General features: G+C 49.0%; 1 protein-coding gene across 1 annotated transcript; it reads right to left on the reverse strand.

Annotated features, from left to right (window-relative positions):
* Nucleotides 1-12,190: 12,190 nt before the first annotated feature.
* Nucleotides 12,191-13,986, reverse strand: LOC137733646 (expansin-A4). The gene is made up of 3 exons (XM_068472785.2): nucleotides 13,755-13,986; nucleotides 13,262-13,580; nucleotides 12,191-12,748 (listed from the first exon to the last, which is right to left on the reverse strand). The coding sequence occupies exons 1-3, from the start codon at nucleotides 13,909-13,911 to the stop codon at nucleotides 12,439-12,441; spliced, it is 786 nt and encodes a 261-aa protein (XP_068328886.1). The 5' UTR covers nucleotides 13,912-13,986; the 3' UTR covers nucleotides 12,191-12,438.
* Nucleotides 13,987-14,339: the final 353 nt, after the last annotated feature.

Below are 14,339 nucleotides of genomic sequence, written 5' to 3' on the forward strand. Positions count from 1 at the left end.
GTCAATAGTGATTTTTACAAACTACGACTGTTTAACTTTTCACTGACAGGCTCAGCTTTCGCCTGGTACATTAATCTTCCACCCAACTCCGTGCAGAGTTGGGAAGAGTTGGTCGAAAAGTTCCATGAACAATTTTATCGGCCAGGGATGGAGATGTCCGTATCCTCCTTGGCCAGGATGGCTCAAGCATCTGATGAATCTCCAATGGAATACCTAACAAGGTTTAAATCGGCCAGGAATTGGTGCCGAGTGCCACTCCCCGAAGTAGAATTCGTCAGGATCGCCCTCAACGGATTAGACGTGGAATACAAAAAGAAGTTTCTGGGGGCAAATATTCGAGATATGTACGAACTTGCTCAACACGTCGAACAATATGAGTATCTGCTCCGAGAAGAGAAGATATCAAAGTCACCATCCCGGGGGACGTTGTATAAGAACCCCACGGTGAGCTATGCATCGGCCGAAAGTGAAGACCCTCAGTACGCTAGCGTGGATGCAGCTGAGATAATAATAGACAAACCCTATGTTTGCAAGGCTTTGGCACAAGTAAATACCAAAGACGCCAAAACACGTTTGACCGCCGAGGAAACGGCTAAGTCATCAAAAGTATACACTTTTGATATCACCAAAGCTGACGCAATTTTCGACCAATTATTGGCAGCAAAAATCATCAAGCTTCGGCCGGGGCATACTATCCCTAAGGCCGATGAATTAAAAGGAAAGATATACTGCAAATATCATAATTCTAATAAGCATGCAACCAATAATTGTGTTGTGTTCCGGGACACAATTCAAAGCTGGATTGAAAAAGGAAAGTTGAAATTTCCGGAAAAGATGGCGGTCGACGTTAATCCTTTCCCTTCAACAACGATTGGTATGGTGGATGCTCACCTTCCCAAAAACAAAGGGAAGGCCGAATATGTCCCAGTGCAGCATATCCGTCGACCAAATGGTCAAACAAGACTAAAGCTTGATATCTTTTCAAATGCACCACCAACGGAACAATCGGCGCAACCCGCCGATGAGCCGATGACAAGGTCAAAATCCGACGGAACTTGTGGATCGAAGGTGTTATGTGACCATTGTAAAACACCAGTGGAGCCTGGAAGGAAGATATCTTCAACACCACCTGCGGCCCCTACAACATCGTCGACAGGGTTAAGTCCACGGCATCAAGTGTTTGATCGACTCGGCCCACAAGTACGGCCGAAAGACCAGACCTCGGTCAGGCGGCGTCTGGATTTCGACGCACCTTTCTACAATGAGGATTATTACTCGCGCAATGCTAATAGTTCGGCCTCACCGGCCAATCGTAAAACTTTCAAACCACCAAGGACATCGGATCAACGCTGGTACAGTTACAATTCTCCGACTGGTTTGTATACGGCACTGTCCAAATCCCAAAAACGTCGTCGTCAACGGATAGATTGCATGGCTCGGCGACGAGGAGCACAGGCCAGCCCGGCCAATCAATGGCAACCAAAACAGGCCGTGGAAGATAGTAGCGAACGGCCAACCCCGACTATCATGACCGAGTTAGCCGAAGGGAAGAAAGTAGCGGAGGCTGATTTCGAAACCACCATTGAGGAGACTGAGAAACGTATTAAGATCCTTCTCCGGCCTGGGGAAACGAGAGCTCGTCTAGAGTACTTTACAAAAGAGGCCGAAAGGAAACTTTCTCCGTTACCACCGCGCGAGCCGCTTATCAAAATACGGCGCAACTTACACCCTCCGTTCCTCGGTGCATCCATGGAGTACATGCGAGAATTTCATAAGAAGTACTCCGCAAATGACTTGTACGGACTCCCCAAGGCATGTCAGGAAGCCCTCGACTTGGCGCTAACTTGCCCTGATGCCGAGCAAATTATCCAGAAAACTTCTGATCCAGCCATTAAAGCTAGGTTTCAACATATCCGGGAGGCTCGGGTCCTTGGCTTTGAGGTCGATCCTTATACAGATATCGACGCCGCCGAATTACCCTTTTCGCTCGAAGACCTTCAGCACTTACGATATCATTTCGAAGTCTTCTCGGCTGTATCGCTCTTCGGCCTCACGGCCGACGAGGAAAAACGGATAGCACGATTGGATACCTATTTAGACACAAGAAACGCCCGTATTGCATATGAAGAACGAGCCCGTGTAACAAAGGACCAACGAAAATCTTCGGCAGTACACATCGCCGAAGGAAATGGCTCACCCGCACTCGATTTGGTTCCCACGTCTCGGATACCGGCTTTTACCGAGGAACTCAAAAGTTTGATCGAAGATTTTCCGACGACTGCTACAGAGGATAGTTCTCCGGAAGACGACGACCATGACCCCATGGGCCCTTCGGTCCTCGAACATATGGAGATCAGTATGGTCCACGTCCTACCGGCTGAATTCCAACCGAGTACCCACCAGTCAAGTTTCTTGGACGGGGACGTAGTTGCCGAGGAAGCAACACAAGTAGACTTCGTCGCAAATGACGACGATAGAGAAAACCAGAGCGGGGACAACCTTAAAGCCGTTTTGGCCGAGCTATTTCCCCGCTCCCCCTCGGTTAATCTCCAACACCTGAAGCCGTTGTACGTCACGGCTCACATCGAAGGATTTCCCATTTCTAAAGTGTTTGTCGACTGTGGAGCCACAGTCAACATTATGCCGATATCCGTCATGAAGGCCTTACGTCGTTCTGATAATGAACTCATTCCATCAGGAATCACTATGAGCAGCTTTGTTGGTGACAAATCTCAGACCAAAGGGGTGCTCCCGTTGGAAGTTAGCATTGCCGGCCGTCAACACATGACGGCATTCTTTATCATTGATTCCAAGACCGATTATAACGCATTACTTGGCCGCGTCTGGATCCACCAAACCAGTTGCATTCCTTCCTCACTATACCAAGTCCTCATCTTTTGGGATGGCAAATCGGTCGTAGTCCACCCAGCCGATAACCAACCATTTGAAACCAACATGATTCAGGCTCGCTATTATGATGATCACGTCGGCTACATCACCCTCCAAGGCCTTAACGAGGATGGGCGGCCGACGAGAATTTCGGTACAAAAAGTGATTGAGGTCGGCGCCGAGACTGTCCAACAGGATTCGGCGAGACTTGGCTTGGCGAACTTGGTCATCAGTGCCGATGATTGAGCACACCACGCAAGAACGGCGTCAGGCCGCGGTTTCGTCTACAATGGAACGTCTGCTGGCCCATTGGTACGCCATTACCAAGCAACCACATTCTGGCATCAATTTGATCGAATTTCTGGCCGAAGCAGATAACAGCCCCGTTCTATCGTTCGATAAAGTTCAGGCTGCGCCGGCCGAACTCGAAGACCATCGACCTCAAGTCAAGGACCCGTTAGAGGAAGTTAACGTAGGCACGGCCGAGGATCCTCGAACATTATTTATTAGTGCGTTACTCCCACCGTCCATGAAGGTCGAACTCCGTAAGCTACTCCATGAGTTTAAAGATTGCTTTGCGTGGAGTTATCATGAAATGCCTGGCCTCGACCGAAACCTTGTAGAACATGAGCTACGTATCAAGGAGGGGTGTAAGCCTTTTCGACAACCTCCTCGCCGATTTTCAAACGAAGTACAACTCGGCATTAAGGAAGAATTAGTTCGGCTTCTGAAAGCCGGGTTTATTAGGACCGCTCGGTATGTCGAATGGTTGGCCAATATCGTCCCCGTTTTAAAGAAAAACGGTGCCCTTCGCATTTGCATCGATTTCCGTAATCTAAATCTGGCTACTCCCAAGGATGAATATACGATGCCGATTTCAGATTTATTAATTGATGCCGCAGCTAATCATGAACTGCTATCTTTTATGGACGGTCATGCGGGTTACAACCAGATTTTCATCGCCGAAGCTGACGTCCACAAGACGGCTTTCCGTTGCCCGGGGGCACTTGGTACTTACGAATGGGTAGTCATGCCTTTCGGCCTCAAGAATGCCGGCGCCACATACCAACGAGCCATGAATATGATCTTCCACGACTTAATCGGTACAATCGTCGAAGTTTATATCGATGATGTGGTCGTAAAATCCAAACGTCGTCAAACACACCTGGACGACCTAAGGCAAGCGTTCCTTCGCATGCGCAAAAACAACCTCAAGATGAACCCGGCCAAGTGTGATTTCGGTGTTTCGGCCGGTAATTTCCTAGGATTTTTGGTACACCATCGTGGCATCGAGGTCGATGAAAATAAAGCCCGCGCCATCATCAGCGCCCCACCTCCGACGACAAAGAAACAGCTCCAGTCGTTACTCGGGCAGATAAATTTCCTCCGGCGTTTCATCGCCAATTCGGCCGGTAAAATGAAGGCATTCTCTACGCTCCTTAAACTGAAGGAGACCGACCGATTTGAATGGCGCGAAGAGCATCAAACTGCGTTTACGCAGATCAAGGTGGCCCTTTCCACTCCACCAGTGCTCGTTCCACCTTGTCGCAACAAACCCCTTAAGTTATACATTTCGGCAGCCGACGAATCCATTGGTTGCCTCCTCGCGCAAGATAATAATGTCGGGCGTGAACAAGCTATCTTTTACCTTAGCCGAAACCTGAATTCCCCAGAGATTAATTATGCACCTGTCGAAAAACTTTGCTTAGCGCTGTTTTTTGCCGCATCCAAACTTCGGCATTACATGCTCCCCACAGTTACGCAGGTCATCGCCCAAACCGACGTAATTCGTTACATGCTGACTTGGCCCATGGTCAAAGGCCGAATCGGGAAATGGACACTCGCCTTATCCGAGTTCAGCCTTCAGTATGTACCACAAAAGGCCGTCAAGGGACAAGCCCTCGCCGACTTCCTGGCACAACACCCATCCCCTTATGGTTTTGAGGGAGGCGACGTCGACATCGGTTTCGTCACCACACGCGATAACCATTGGACTATGCATTTTGATGGTTCCAGTACTTCGACCTCGGCCGGGGTCGGTATCGCAATTCAGTCGCCGGACCACTGCCGATGGTATTTTTCTCTCAAGTTAGATTTCAGCTGCACCAATAATCAGGCCGAGTATGAAGCCCTCATTATCGGCCTCCATGTTTTACACGATCTGCGGGCCCCCCGCATTCTCGTCCTTGGTGATTCTGAACTTGTGATTAACCAGCTGAACGGCGTGTTTCGCTGCATGAGTTGTACTTTAGCTCCCTATCACATGGTCGCCACCTACCTGGCCGAGTCATTCGAACGAATCACATTTGAACACATTTCACGTATTCACAATACTGACGCCGACGAACTCGCCCAGATCGCCTCCGGAGCACAACTCATGGGGGGCAAACTAGGTCGAATTGTGGGAATTGCGACCACGGGTCAACGATCGTACCCCGCCTTGATCAATCAGCAAACTCTCCAACGCGCACACGTAATACGTACAAGGGTAATGTCGCTCCCATCCCTACTAGAACGAGGAGATCCCATGGAAGTATGTGCCGTCGAAGTAGAACCAGATGATTGGAGAAAGACGATGTTACGGTACCTCGATAACCCCAATGGGAAACACGACCGAAGAACGAAGGTGCTCACCACGAATTATGTGTCGTATCAAAATGAATTATATCGCAAGGGCGAGGATGGTTTACTACTATTGTGCCTCGGCCCACACGAGGCTGCCCAAGTAATGGCCGAGGTACATGAAGGAATTTGCGGAGCACACCAATCTGGACGAAAGATGCGCTGGTTGCTCCGACGACACGGTTATTTTTGGCCCAATATATTAAAGGATTGCATCGAATATGCACGGAGATGCGTATCATGCCAAATTCATGGACCCGTGCAAAGAGCCCCGGCCGTATTGCTACACTCGGTTACTAAACCATGGCCGTTCAGGGGTTGGGCAATGGATGTAATTGGCAAAATCACGCCGTCATCAGGGGCAGCGAAGCACGCATGGATAATTGTAGCAACCGACTATTTCACTAAGTGGGTCGAGGCAAGGTCATACGCCGAATTAACTGCTAAAGAGGTATGCAACTTCGTAGAGGAGAATATTGTGACCAGATTCGGCGTGCCAGAAACAATCATAACTGATAATGGCACTATATTCACGGCCGATAGATTTAGGGAATACGCGGCAAGTTTGAATATCCGACTCGAGCAATCTACGCCGTACTACCCACAGGCAAACGGACAGGCCGAGGCAAGCAACAAAGTGTTGATCGGCATCCTTGAAAAAATGGTAAAAGAGAAACCTGGTTTGTGGCATTTAAAGTTATATGAAGCATTATGGGCATACCGAACTTCACCCCGGTCGGCCACTGGAACCACTCCTTATGCGTTAACTTATGGACACGATGCTATGTTACCGGTCGAGTTGAGTATAAGCTCGTTGCGAGTAATCGAGCAGAATGATTTGTGCAGTATTGAATACAGTCAAGCGATGCGACAAGAGTTGGAAGACTTAGAAGAAAGTCGAATCGACGCAGGTAACTTGTTGATTGCGCAAAAGAAAATTGCCGAACGAGCATATAACCAGCGTGTAAGACAAAAAACGTTCGGCGAAGGAGAATTGGTTTGGCAAACTGTGTTGCCTATTGGAATCAAAGACCCCAGGTTTGGTAAGTGGTCGCCAAATTGGGAAGGGCCATTCATCGTTCACAAAGTCCTCGGCAAGGGGGCATATCATTTACGAGATCGGACGGGTTCAGTTCACAAATTGCCGATTAATGGAAAGTTTTTAAAGAAGTACTACCCAATTACATGGGAAATGCAAGAGTAAGACCATTATACTGACAGCAAAACGACCATTGTATTGATGGCAAAATAACCATTGTATTGATAACAAAAAGAATCATTACAAGAGAACAAATACAATGATTTAAACTCCTAGGGGGTCGAGGGGAGGAAAGTCTCAAGGGCAGCTTTCAGCTCCAGCCACTTCGCCTCGCTCAAAATTATCTCAGCCTGCCGCGTCTTCTTGTTGCACTGCAGTTGCTGGATACGCCGTGCGCCGGCAGCGAAGGCCGTCAGCCGAGCCTTGTTAGCCTCAAAATCCTTCTCAAGCTCGGAAGCAGCAGCCGACCTTTGGCGTCGAAGGTCAGAAATCTGACGCTGGAGGTCAGAGATCTGGCGATCAAACTCGGTCAGCTTTGCTTTCTTTGCCTTGAAAGCCTCCATCTCTACTTGGCCAGCCTCATGCGCGACCTTGGCCACCTTCAAATCGTCCTCGGCCTGTAGGGCACGCTCGAAGATAAGAAAGTGTTGCCGAGTCCGCTCCAGGAGGTCGGTTAGGAAAGAGATGCCCTCCGGGCTCAGGTGACCACCACTGGCGAGGTCATTAAGACATTCTCCAACAGAGTCAAGGCCCCTGCACCGGAGAGCTTGGGAGGCAGTCAGAGACAAGACTTCGTGCAGCTTCACGAAGACTTCGGCGGGCGTGGCTCCCGCCGATTCGGCCGGAGCTGCAGAGGAGCCGGCCTCACCGGTCGTGCTCTGAAGAAGAGCGTCAAGCTCCACTTCCCACGACGGCTGCACATAAAAAGAGAACTTAGTGAAGGAAAGAAAAACGTGATATAATGCATAAAAAAGGGAAGTGTTTTAGACCTGCCGAGAAGAGACTTCGGCCATGCCCTCTGGGTCATTGCTCGAACCCAGGGAACTTAATGGCCTAGCCCAGTGCCTTAGACCGCTACGCAATTCACGCGGCCGGTGGAGGTCATCTACATTTGATGGCCACGATGGCGGCCAAGAAATGTAAACAACGCCCCTCGGCGCATAAAATTGCCGGTGAAATGAGTGTTCGGGCACCTGACATTTAATAGTTTAAAAAAAAAAAAAAAAAAAAAAAAAAAGCAAGACTTACAAAGGCCGAAGAGACTTCCTGCGGAGGAATGGGAGGGTCTTCGTCCTGCGGGTGGATCGGCGTTTCAGCCGTGGCCTCAGGATCGGCAACAGGTCTCTTGCCACGATCCGCCGCAGTAGGACGTGGTCGAGCGGTCGCCTCGACGACCGAAGGAGGATGGACGGGAGGAGAGTTGACTGGTCGACGACGGCGTTCCAACGGAACTTCATCACTCTCGCTCTCGACATCCTGAACAAAAGAGATCATTTAGCATTACGACCGGAAACCTAACCAACCAAGAGTAGGAGCAGAATTATACCTCTAAAACGACCGTTGGAGTCGAGGGAGCTTCGGCAGGCGCAGCCGACTTCCCCGTTTCAGGCGCCACGACCGGCTCCGAAGCTGCAGCAGGTGCAACGATTGGATCGGCTGGGGCAGCCGGCACAGAAGGAGAGCCGGCGGGAGTAGGCGTCCCAGTAGTGTCACTGGGGACGACATGAATTTCCCGGTCGCCCTTCTTCGCAAATTTCTTGACGCGTTTAGAAGGGCGATGGGCCTCCTCCGCCGGCTCGGCCTCTCGGTGGGGGCGTTTGGAAGGGACCGTCCGCTCGGTGACAAGGGTCCTCTTCTTGGGCACAAGCTTCTTTGCCCTTGCCACCGCGGCGACCACCTCGACCGTTTTCGACCCGCGACCCCCTGAAATAGCAAAGTAATTAGTAACAAGTACAAGTGAGTTTCTCTGTTTCTGGGGTAGCAAAGTAATTAGTCAACAATATATACCTTGGACCGACTCCTTAGTTTGAGTCGAGGGCGCTGGTCTGGGCCGGTCACCAAACACTTTACTCACCACGTCTTCGGCCGAGGCACCGAAGAAGTCGCCAGTGTACTCGTCCCACCAGTCCCCAAATGTGTCGGTGCCCAAGGATTCCGGAACGGTTGGCCGAAGACGGAACTTCTTGCACCGATCCTGAAACTCTTGCTCCATCGACCGACACTCCCTCTCGGAAGAACCAGAAAGACGTCCCCGGCTCAGGAGGGAACGAGAGACGATCAGGGGTACGGGGCAACCCTGGAGGTAGCCGAGCTGTCGGGCGACAAAGGGAGGCTGGTAGACCTCCCAACCGGCTCGGCGGGCATCGTAACCAAGGGGAAGGTCGCGAGCCAGTACGATTGACCCCCATGACTGACGAAGGCCTGCGTCCTCGGCCGCGGCCCAAGTTGCCGTCGGGAGCCCGATTGAAGCAGGATACTCCTGGCGCCGGCACACCAGGAACTCGTCGTCCGAAAGGACGTCAAGGCCGAAAAAGTGCTTGAGGACCTCGTCAGCCCGGTGAGGAGGAGCCGGTCGAGAGGCAAGTTGGGGGCCGAGGGCGGCCGAGCGCCGAAAGGCGGGGACCTCAGGCCGAAGGGTGGAGAAATAGACCTGCAGCCAGAGTTGGAAAACCCAGAGGGGCCCATTCTGGTGCGGGTCAATCTTGTTGATGGTCGTCTCGGCCAAGCAACGAAAGAGGTTGGCAAAAATAGCCGAGCTGAGCGCCAGAGAATGACCACTAGCCAGAGCCTGGGCCACCGGCATATTCTCGACCAAGCACTTGTTCGACTTGGTACAACAAATAAATTTGTTGTACCAATAGAAAAGGAAGGCCTCGTGTTCTCCCTTCTTGAGACTCTCCTCGCCTCGGCCGGCAAAGTGGAGAATCAGAGTGTTGTAGTTGAAGAAGTTCTTATGAAGCTTCTGAACTTCTTCTCTGGAAGGCTCTCGATCTCCTCGGCTGAGCGTTTCGACGGCCCGCTCGTCGAAAAGTGCCTTCAGGTCAAGAAGGGAGGGACATCCAGAAAGAGCAGCGTCAATTGGGAGGCCGGATGGTGGAGTCCCAAGAATAGCCGAGATGTCAAGGATAGTAGGGCCGAGGGGTCCGAATGGAAGGACCATGGTGTTGGTGGCCGAGCACCATAGAGTCAAGGCCGCCATAAGCAGCTCCTTATCCATGGTAATCTCCATGGTCGATAACAGGATGGCATCATAGATGCCGAGGGCTTTCCATTCCTCACCGAAGGTTGATCTCATTCGATCCACCCAGGCAGCCCAGGCTGTAGTGGTCGAGGGCCAAGCTCCTTGAGGCCGAGCCAAGCACCATTTGGACCAGTCGAACCCCTGGAGCAGGGGTGTTAGGCATTGCTCTTTGAGAAGATTGGTGATACACGACGGCACTGCATCCCTGAAGAGGGGGCCCAGAATCTGATGAGAGGTAGCCATGTCATTCTCAAAGCGTAGTGTTTTGATCGCATTCCGATCAATGAAATCTTTGCATTTGTTGATCTCGTCAGAGAGCTTCGAGATAAAGGAGGCCATTTGGAAAGGTGATAGGAGATAGTTTGGAAAACTGGTGAAGAAATCGCAGAATGAAGAACGGGAAGGGTTTTGGCTTGAACAGGTCTGAGAGAATTGGGATTTTGGAGTTTCTGAAAGAGTAAGATGCGAATGGTGGAAAAGTGGGTATTTATAGGCTTTTCAGAATAAATATCAAACGTCTGAAATTCGGAAGGCGCTGGAATTAAAAAAGCACTGGTTTAATTTTGGGGGAAACTTAACCCGGAAAGATTCCAATCATTTCGGATATGTTGGGAACCTGCGAAGAGGGGATCGAGGAGTCGAAAATCCAGGACGCACGATCGCGTGCGGCGCCAGTTTCAAAGCATTAATGAGGATAAGACGTTCCAGTTAGGGCACGGTTTCGAGGCTCACGATTGAAAGTTTTAAGAGCAGCGGAGAATCGACACGTGGCCACGCGTTGGGGGCAACGAGGAAAGTGCAATCATGTCTCATAAATGCGCAGGAATAACGGTCATTAAGGAAGTAAAATCCAAAAAGCAATAAACGTTTTCGCTTCTTCAAGGTCGAGGCCCGACCAAGAGTTAACAGTCGGCGACCTCAGAAGCGAGGGGGCAATGTTTGGGCCTAAAATATTATTGCTGGGCCGAGCAGCAGGATGCGCTCGGCCCAAGGTGATGACAAATAATATGGGCCGAATAATAAGGCCCGGGCCAGCTGGCAGGGTCAGCCAAATCCTAAAAAGTCCAGATAAATAGAAAGGTCGAGGAAGTCCTGGTACAACTAGGATTCTCGACCAGCAAGGAATGAAGTCCCGAAAAGAAGGAAAATTCAGAATCCCAGTGGGAGTAGGTTTGTTCGAGGAAGAGGCGAAGTGGGACAAGGACTCCCAATCCAAATCGGAGTCAGATTCAAGGAATGGGGCACTATAAATACAAGAAATCATGCAAACGGAGAGGGACCTTCAACTCAGCATACAATTGCCCTGCGCAAAACCTCTCAATCACCTTGAGATTTTTCCTTTTCTTTTTCTTGCCGACACACCTTCAGTTTGGATAAACAGCACTGTGGAAGCAACCGGCGAGCACCTTCAGTTTGGATAAACAGCACTGCTGCCGCAGAATCAGCCGACCAAGAAGCATCTTCAGTTTGGATAAACAGCACTGCGTCGAGGCCGACCGATTATCTATCCAAGTCTCGGTCGAGGAAGGTTTTCGAACCTTTGTTGGCAGAGGTCACCTTACTAAGCTTTCTCGGCATAGTCAGGTGTTACGAATTACATTGCTCGGCGTACTGGTTGCCGAGTGGTTTTATGATTGGATACTCACAGGTGAGTTTCAGGGTTCGGCATTCCGACGGCCGAACTACGTTTACCATCAAGACATATATCACGTTCGAGTACCTGTGCCCATACACCTTGGTCTCGATTCGACGTGCTTATACTCTCACGAATATAATCACAGTGACCGAATCGGGCTCGGACGATTTGTGAACTCCGCAGAAGTAGCAGCCTTGTCTTCAGGCTGTAGAACCCAGAGACCGAGAGTGTTCCTTCCTCGGTCGCAATCGCAAGTTAAAGAAGTCAGCAACGCGCTCAAAGCTACATCAACAGATTTTACTCCTTGGCCAGGCTCGGCCGACGAGTTGGCACGCCCCGCATTCGACCGAAGGACGTAGTTAGCTTATTAGTTACTCGGCCTGCGCGCCACGTAGGTTTTGTAATTTTTAGGATCAACACATTGATTCCTTGATATTGTGTCAATATATTTGTCAAGATAAATCGATATGAAAGTAAGTGACGATGTAATGACATTTTATTAAATGATCGAACAAGACACGTGATCAGGCATTTTGATCTAAAATCTCCTCGAGTGAAATGTGAAACAAACACGAATCGGGCAAAATGTTTATTCTTATTCCGCCGCTGGTGGCAGACATCCCTTCAAAGTCTATGATTGCCGGTAAAACAACACCCCAAATGCAAAGTTGCAATTTGCAGAGCATCGCACCGAAAAGCACAAAACGCAGAACAAAATCAAAAGCAAAAAACAGAAAACAGAAAAATACTTGATCGTGTCTAATGGTCTATAAAATTAAAGTATATTAATTATAATCATGATCAGATAACCAAAGCAGCGGGCTACACGACCTTTACAGCCACCTCAGCTGCTTACAACTTTCACTTTCTGGCTTTGAGCTTTTTTCACTCCTCCACCGACCAGCAGTAAAAAAAAAAGTTCTAACTTTAACCCCACCCTCAAAGCATACTTTTACTTTCCCACTCTCTCTTTTGAAACCAGATGTATTAAAAAGCGGGAAAATTGAATAATTAGACCCTGAAGTTCTTGCCGGTGAAGGTTTGGCCGAACTGCCAGTTGGAAGGGACGATGTTCCAGGAGGTGGAGGTGCGTCGGTCACTGCCTGTCACCCTGAAGGAGAGTGACTGTCCAACCAGGACTGAGTTTGACTGCCAGTTCTGACCCCAGTTGCGGCTCAGGCTCATCCACGGAGTGTTCGTCCCTTTAACGTACGCCTTCACTATATCCCCTGCGCCCGCGACGTTGTGGATCAGAACCAAGTTGAAGTACTTGTGACCGTTGATTGTGAACCTGATTCCACCTTGCTTCCGGCATGGCACTCTGCGTAAAAAAGGGCATTTTAGTCCATTGGCTATTCACAACTTTACAAAAAAGAGGAAAAATTAAACAATGCCCCCTACTCTTAAAACCTTCATTTTTACTAATTTACCCTCACGATCTCTGCTTTAGTTCAAACTCTCGTAATCTTTTAAAACATGTTAATTTGTTCAGTAAACTTAAATTTGTCAATTTTGACTAATAACGGATTGTTTTTATCATTCAAATAAGAAAAACTAACAAAAAATGTGATCCAAATTTAATTCTAACTTGTCCATTCGACTTTCAATTTGATTATTAGACGTTAAACTTATCACATTAACTTTTAGGTTTCCGTATTTCAAAGGACAAAAATAGTCTTAATTTGACAGAAAATTTGAGAAATTTTAATCCTCGTGTTTTAAAACATTAAAAGGCTTAGAACCAAATTAAAAGTTGAGGACAAAATTCAAGAAGCATTGCTAATGTATTTTCGAACAAAAGAAAAATAGAGAGAAACAGAGAGAGCGAGCTCACCGGCGGTAAGAAACGGGGACAATGCCGGCGCGGTACTCAGCGATCTTGAGGAACATGGGCATGGCGAGATCGAAGTGGGTGCGAGGCGGGTTGCACCAGCCGCCATTGTCGCTGGGTTGGGCGAAGTTTGGGGGGCAAAAGTTTGTGGCCGTGACAAAAATGGAGGGACTGCCAGATTTGCACCACTGTGGCTGATTTGCGCACTTGAGTTCGAAGCAAGCTCCACAGCTCAAGCCGTTGTTAAAGAGAGCCGTGCTCAGCGCAGCCGTGTTCACTCCGTAGCCCTGGCTGTACAGATTTCCGTACCCACAAGCTCCTCCTATATACACACAAAAGCAATCAAAATGAGTGGACTAAATTAAAATATTGTTAAACAAATTGGGAAATTTTGATGTGGGTCTTTGAAATTGGGGGTGTAAATCCAAAAGGAATGAACTTTATGGTATGTTATGCTTAGAAAAATGCATGGGGTCATGAAATGTTTTGGGCTTACCCATAGTTCCAGAGGCATCACTGCCGCCATAGAAAGTAGCATGGGCATCCTGCCACGCGGCGCCAGTGTAAACACCAGGAATTCTGGCGTCGACTACAATGGTACTCGCCAGTGCCATGAGAGAAACAATGCAGAGCAGAGGAGCCATGGCGGCCATTGTTTTCTAGAGAGAGAGAGAGAGAGAGAGAGGTGGGGGTTTTCGGCTGTGGAGGGTTTGGGTGTGAGGAGAAAGCAGAGGGGGGTGGGGTGGTATTTATGAACAAAGTTGAAGAGAAACAACTGTCCAAAAGTGACCAAAATTATCACCTTAATTAATGCGGCTTTGGTCTCCCCCGGGCGGTAATTGCGTTCAACTCCTTTTTTATTCTCAACAGACGGAAATGCCTTTGGGTTGATTCATTTTGGGCTTTTAGCTTAAACGGTTGACGGTGAACAATCACAAAACTATTTCTATTGATTTTAAATCTTAGAAACCCAAGTGACGAGTTACGCCAATTTCAGAGACCATTTTGAATAAAAAATAAAAACTTCATTTTAACAAGTTTTATAGTGAGGATTGTAATTCGCACATTATGATCTTGGTGC

This window comes from Pyrus communis, chromosome 7 (assembly GCF_041283825.1).
Source record: "Pyrus communis isolate YQ-2024b chromosome 7, ASM4128382v1, whole genome shotgun sequence".
NCBI classification, from domain to species: Eukaryota; Viridiplantae; Streptophyta; class Magnoliopsida; order Rosales; family Rosaceae; genus Pyrus; species Pyrus communis.

Excerpts from the sequence above, each read along its gene's own strand:
- LOC137733646 (XM_068472785.2), bottom strand. The coding sequence starts at position 13,911 with ATGGCCGCCATGGCTCCTCTGCTCTGCATTGTTTCTCTCATGGCACTG. Across the intron at positions 13,581-13,754 it reads TGATGCCTCTGGAACTATGG|GAGGAGCTTGTGGGTACGGA; the intron begins GTAAGCCCAAAA and ends GTGTGTATATAG. Across the intron at positions 12,749-13,261 it reads GTCCCCGTTTCTTACCGCCG|AGTGCCATGCCGGAAGCAAG; the intron begins GTGAGCTCGCTC and ends TTTTTTACGCAG.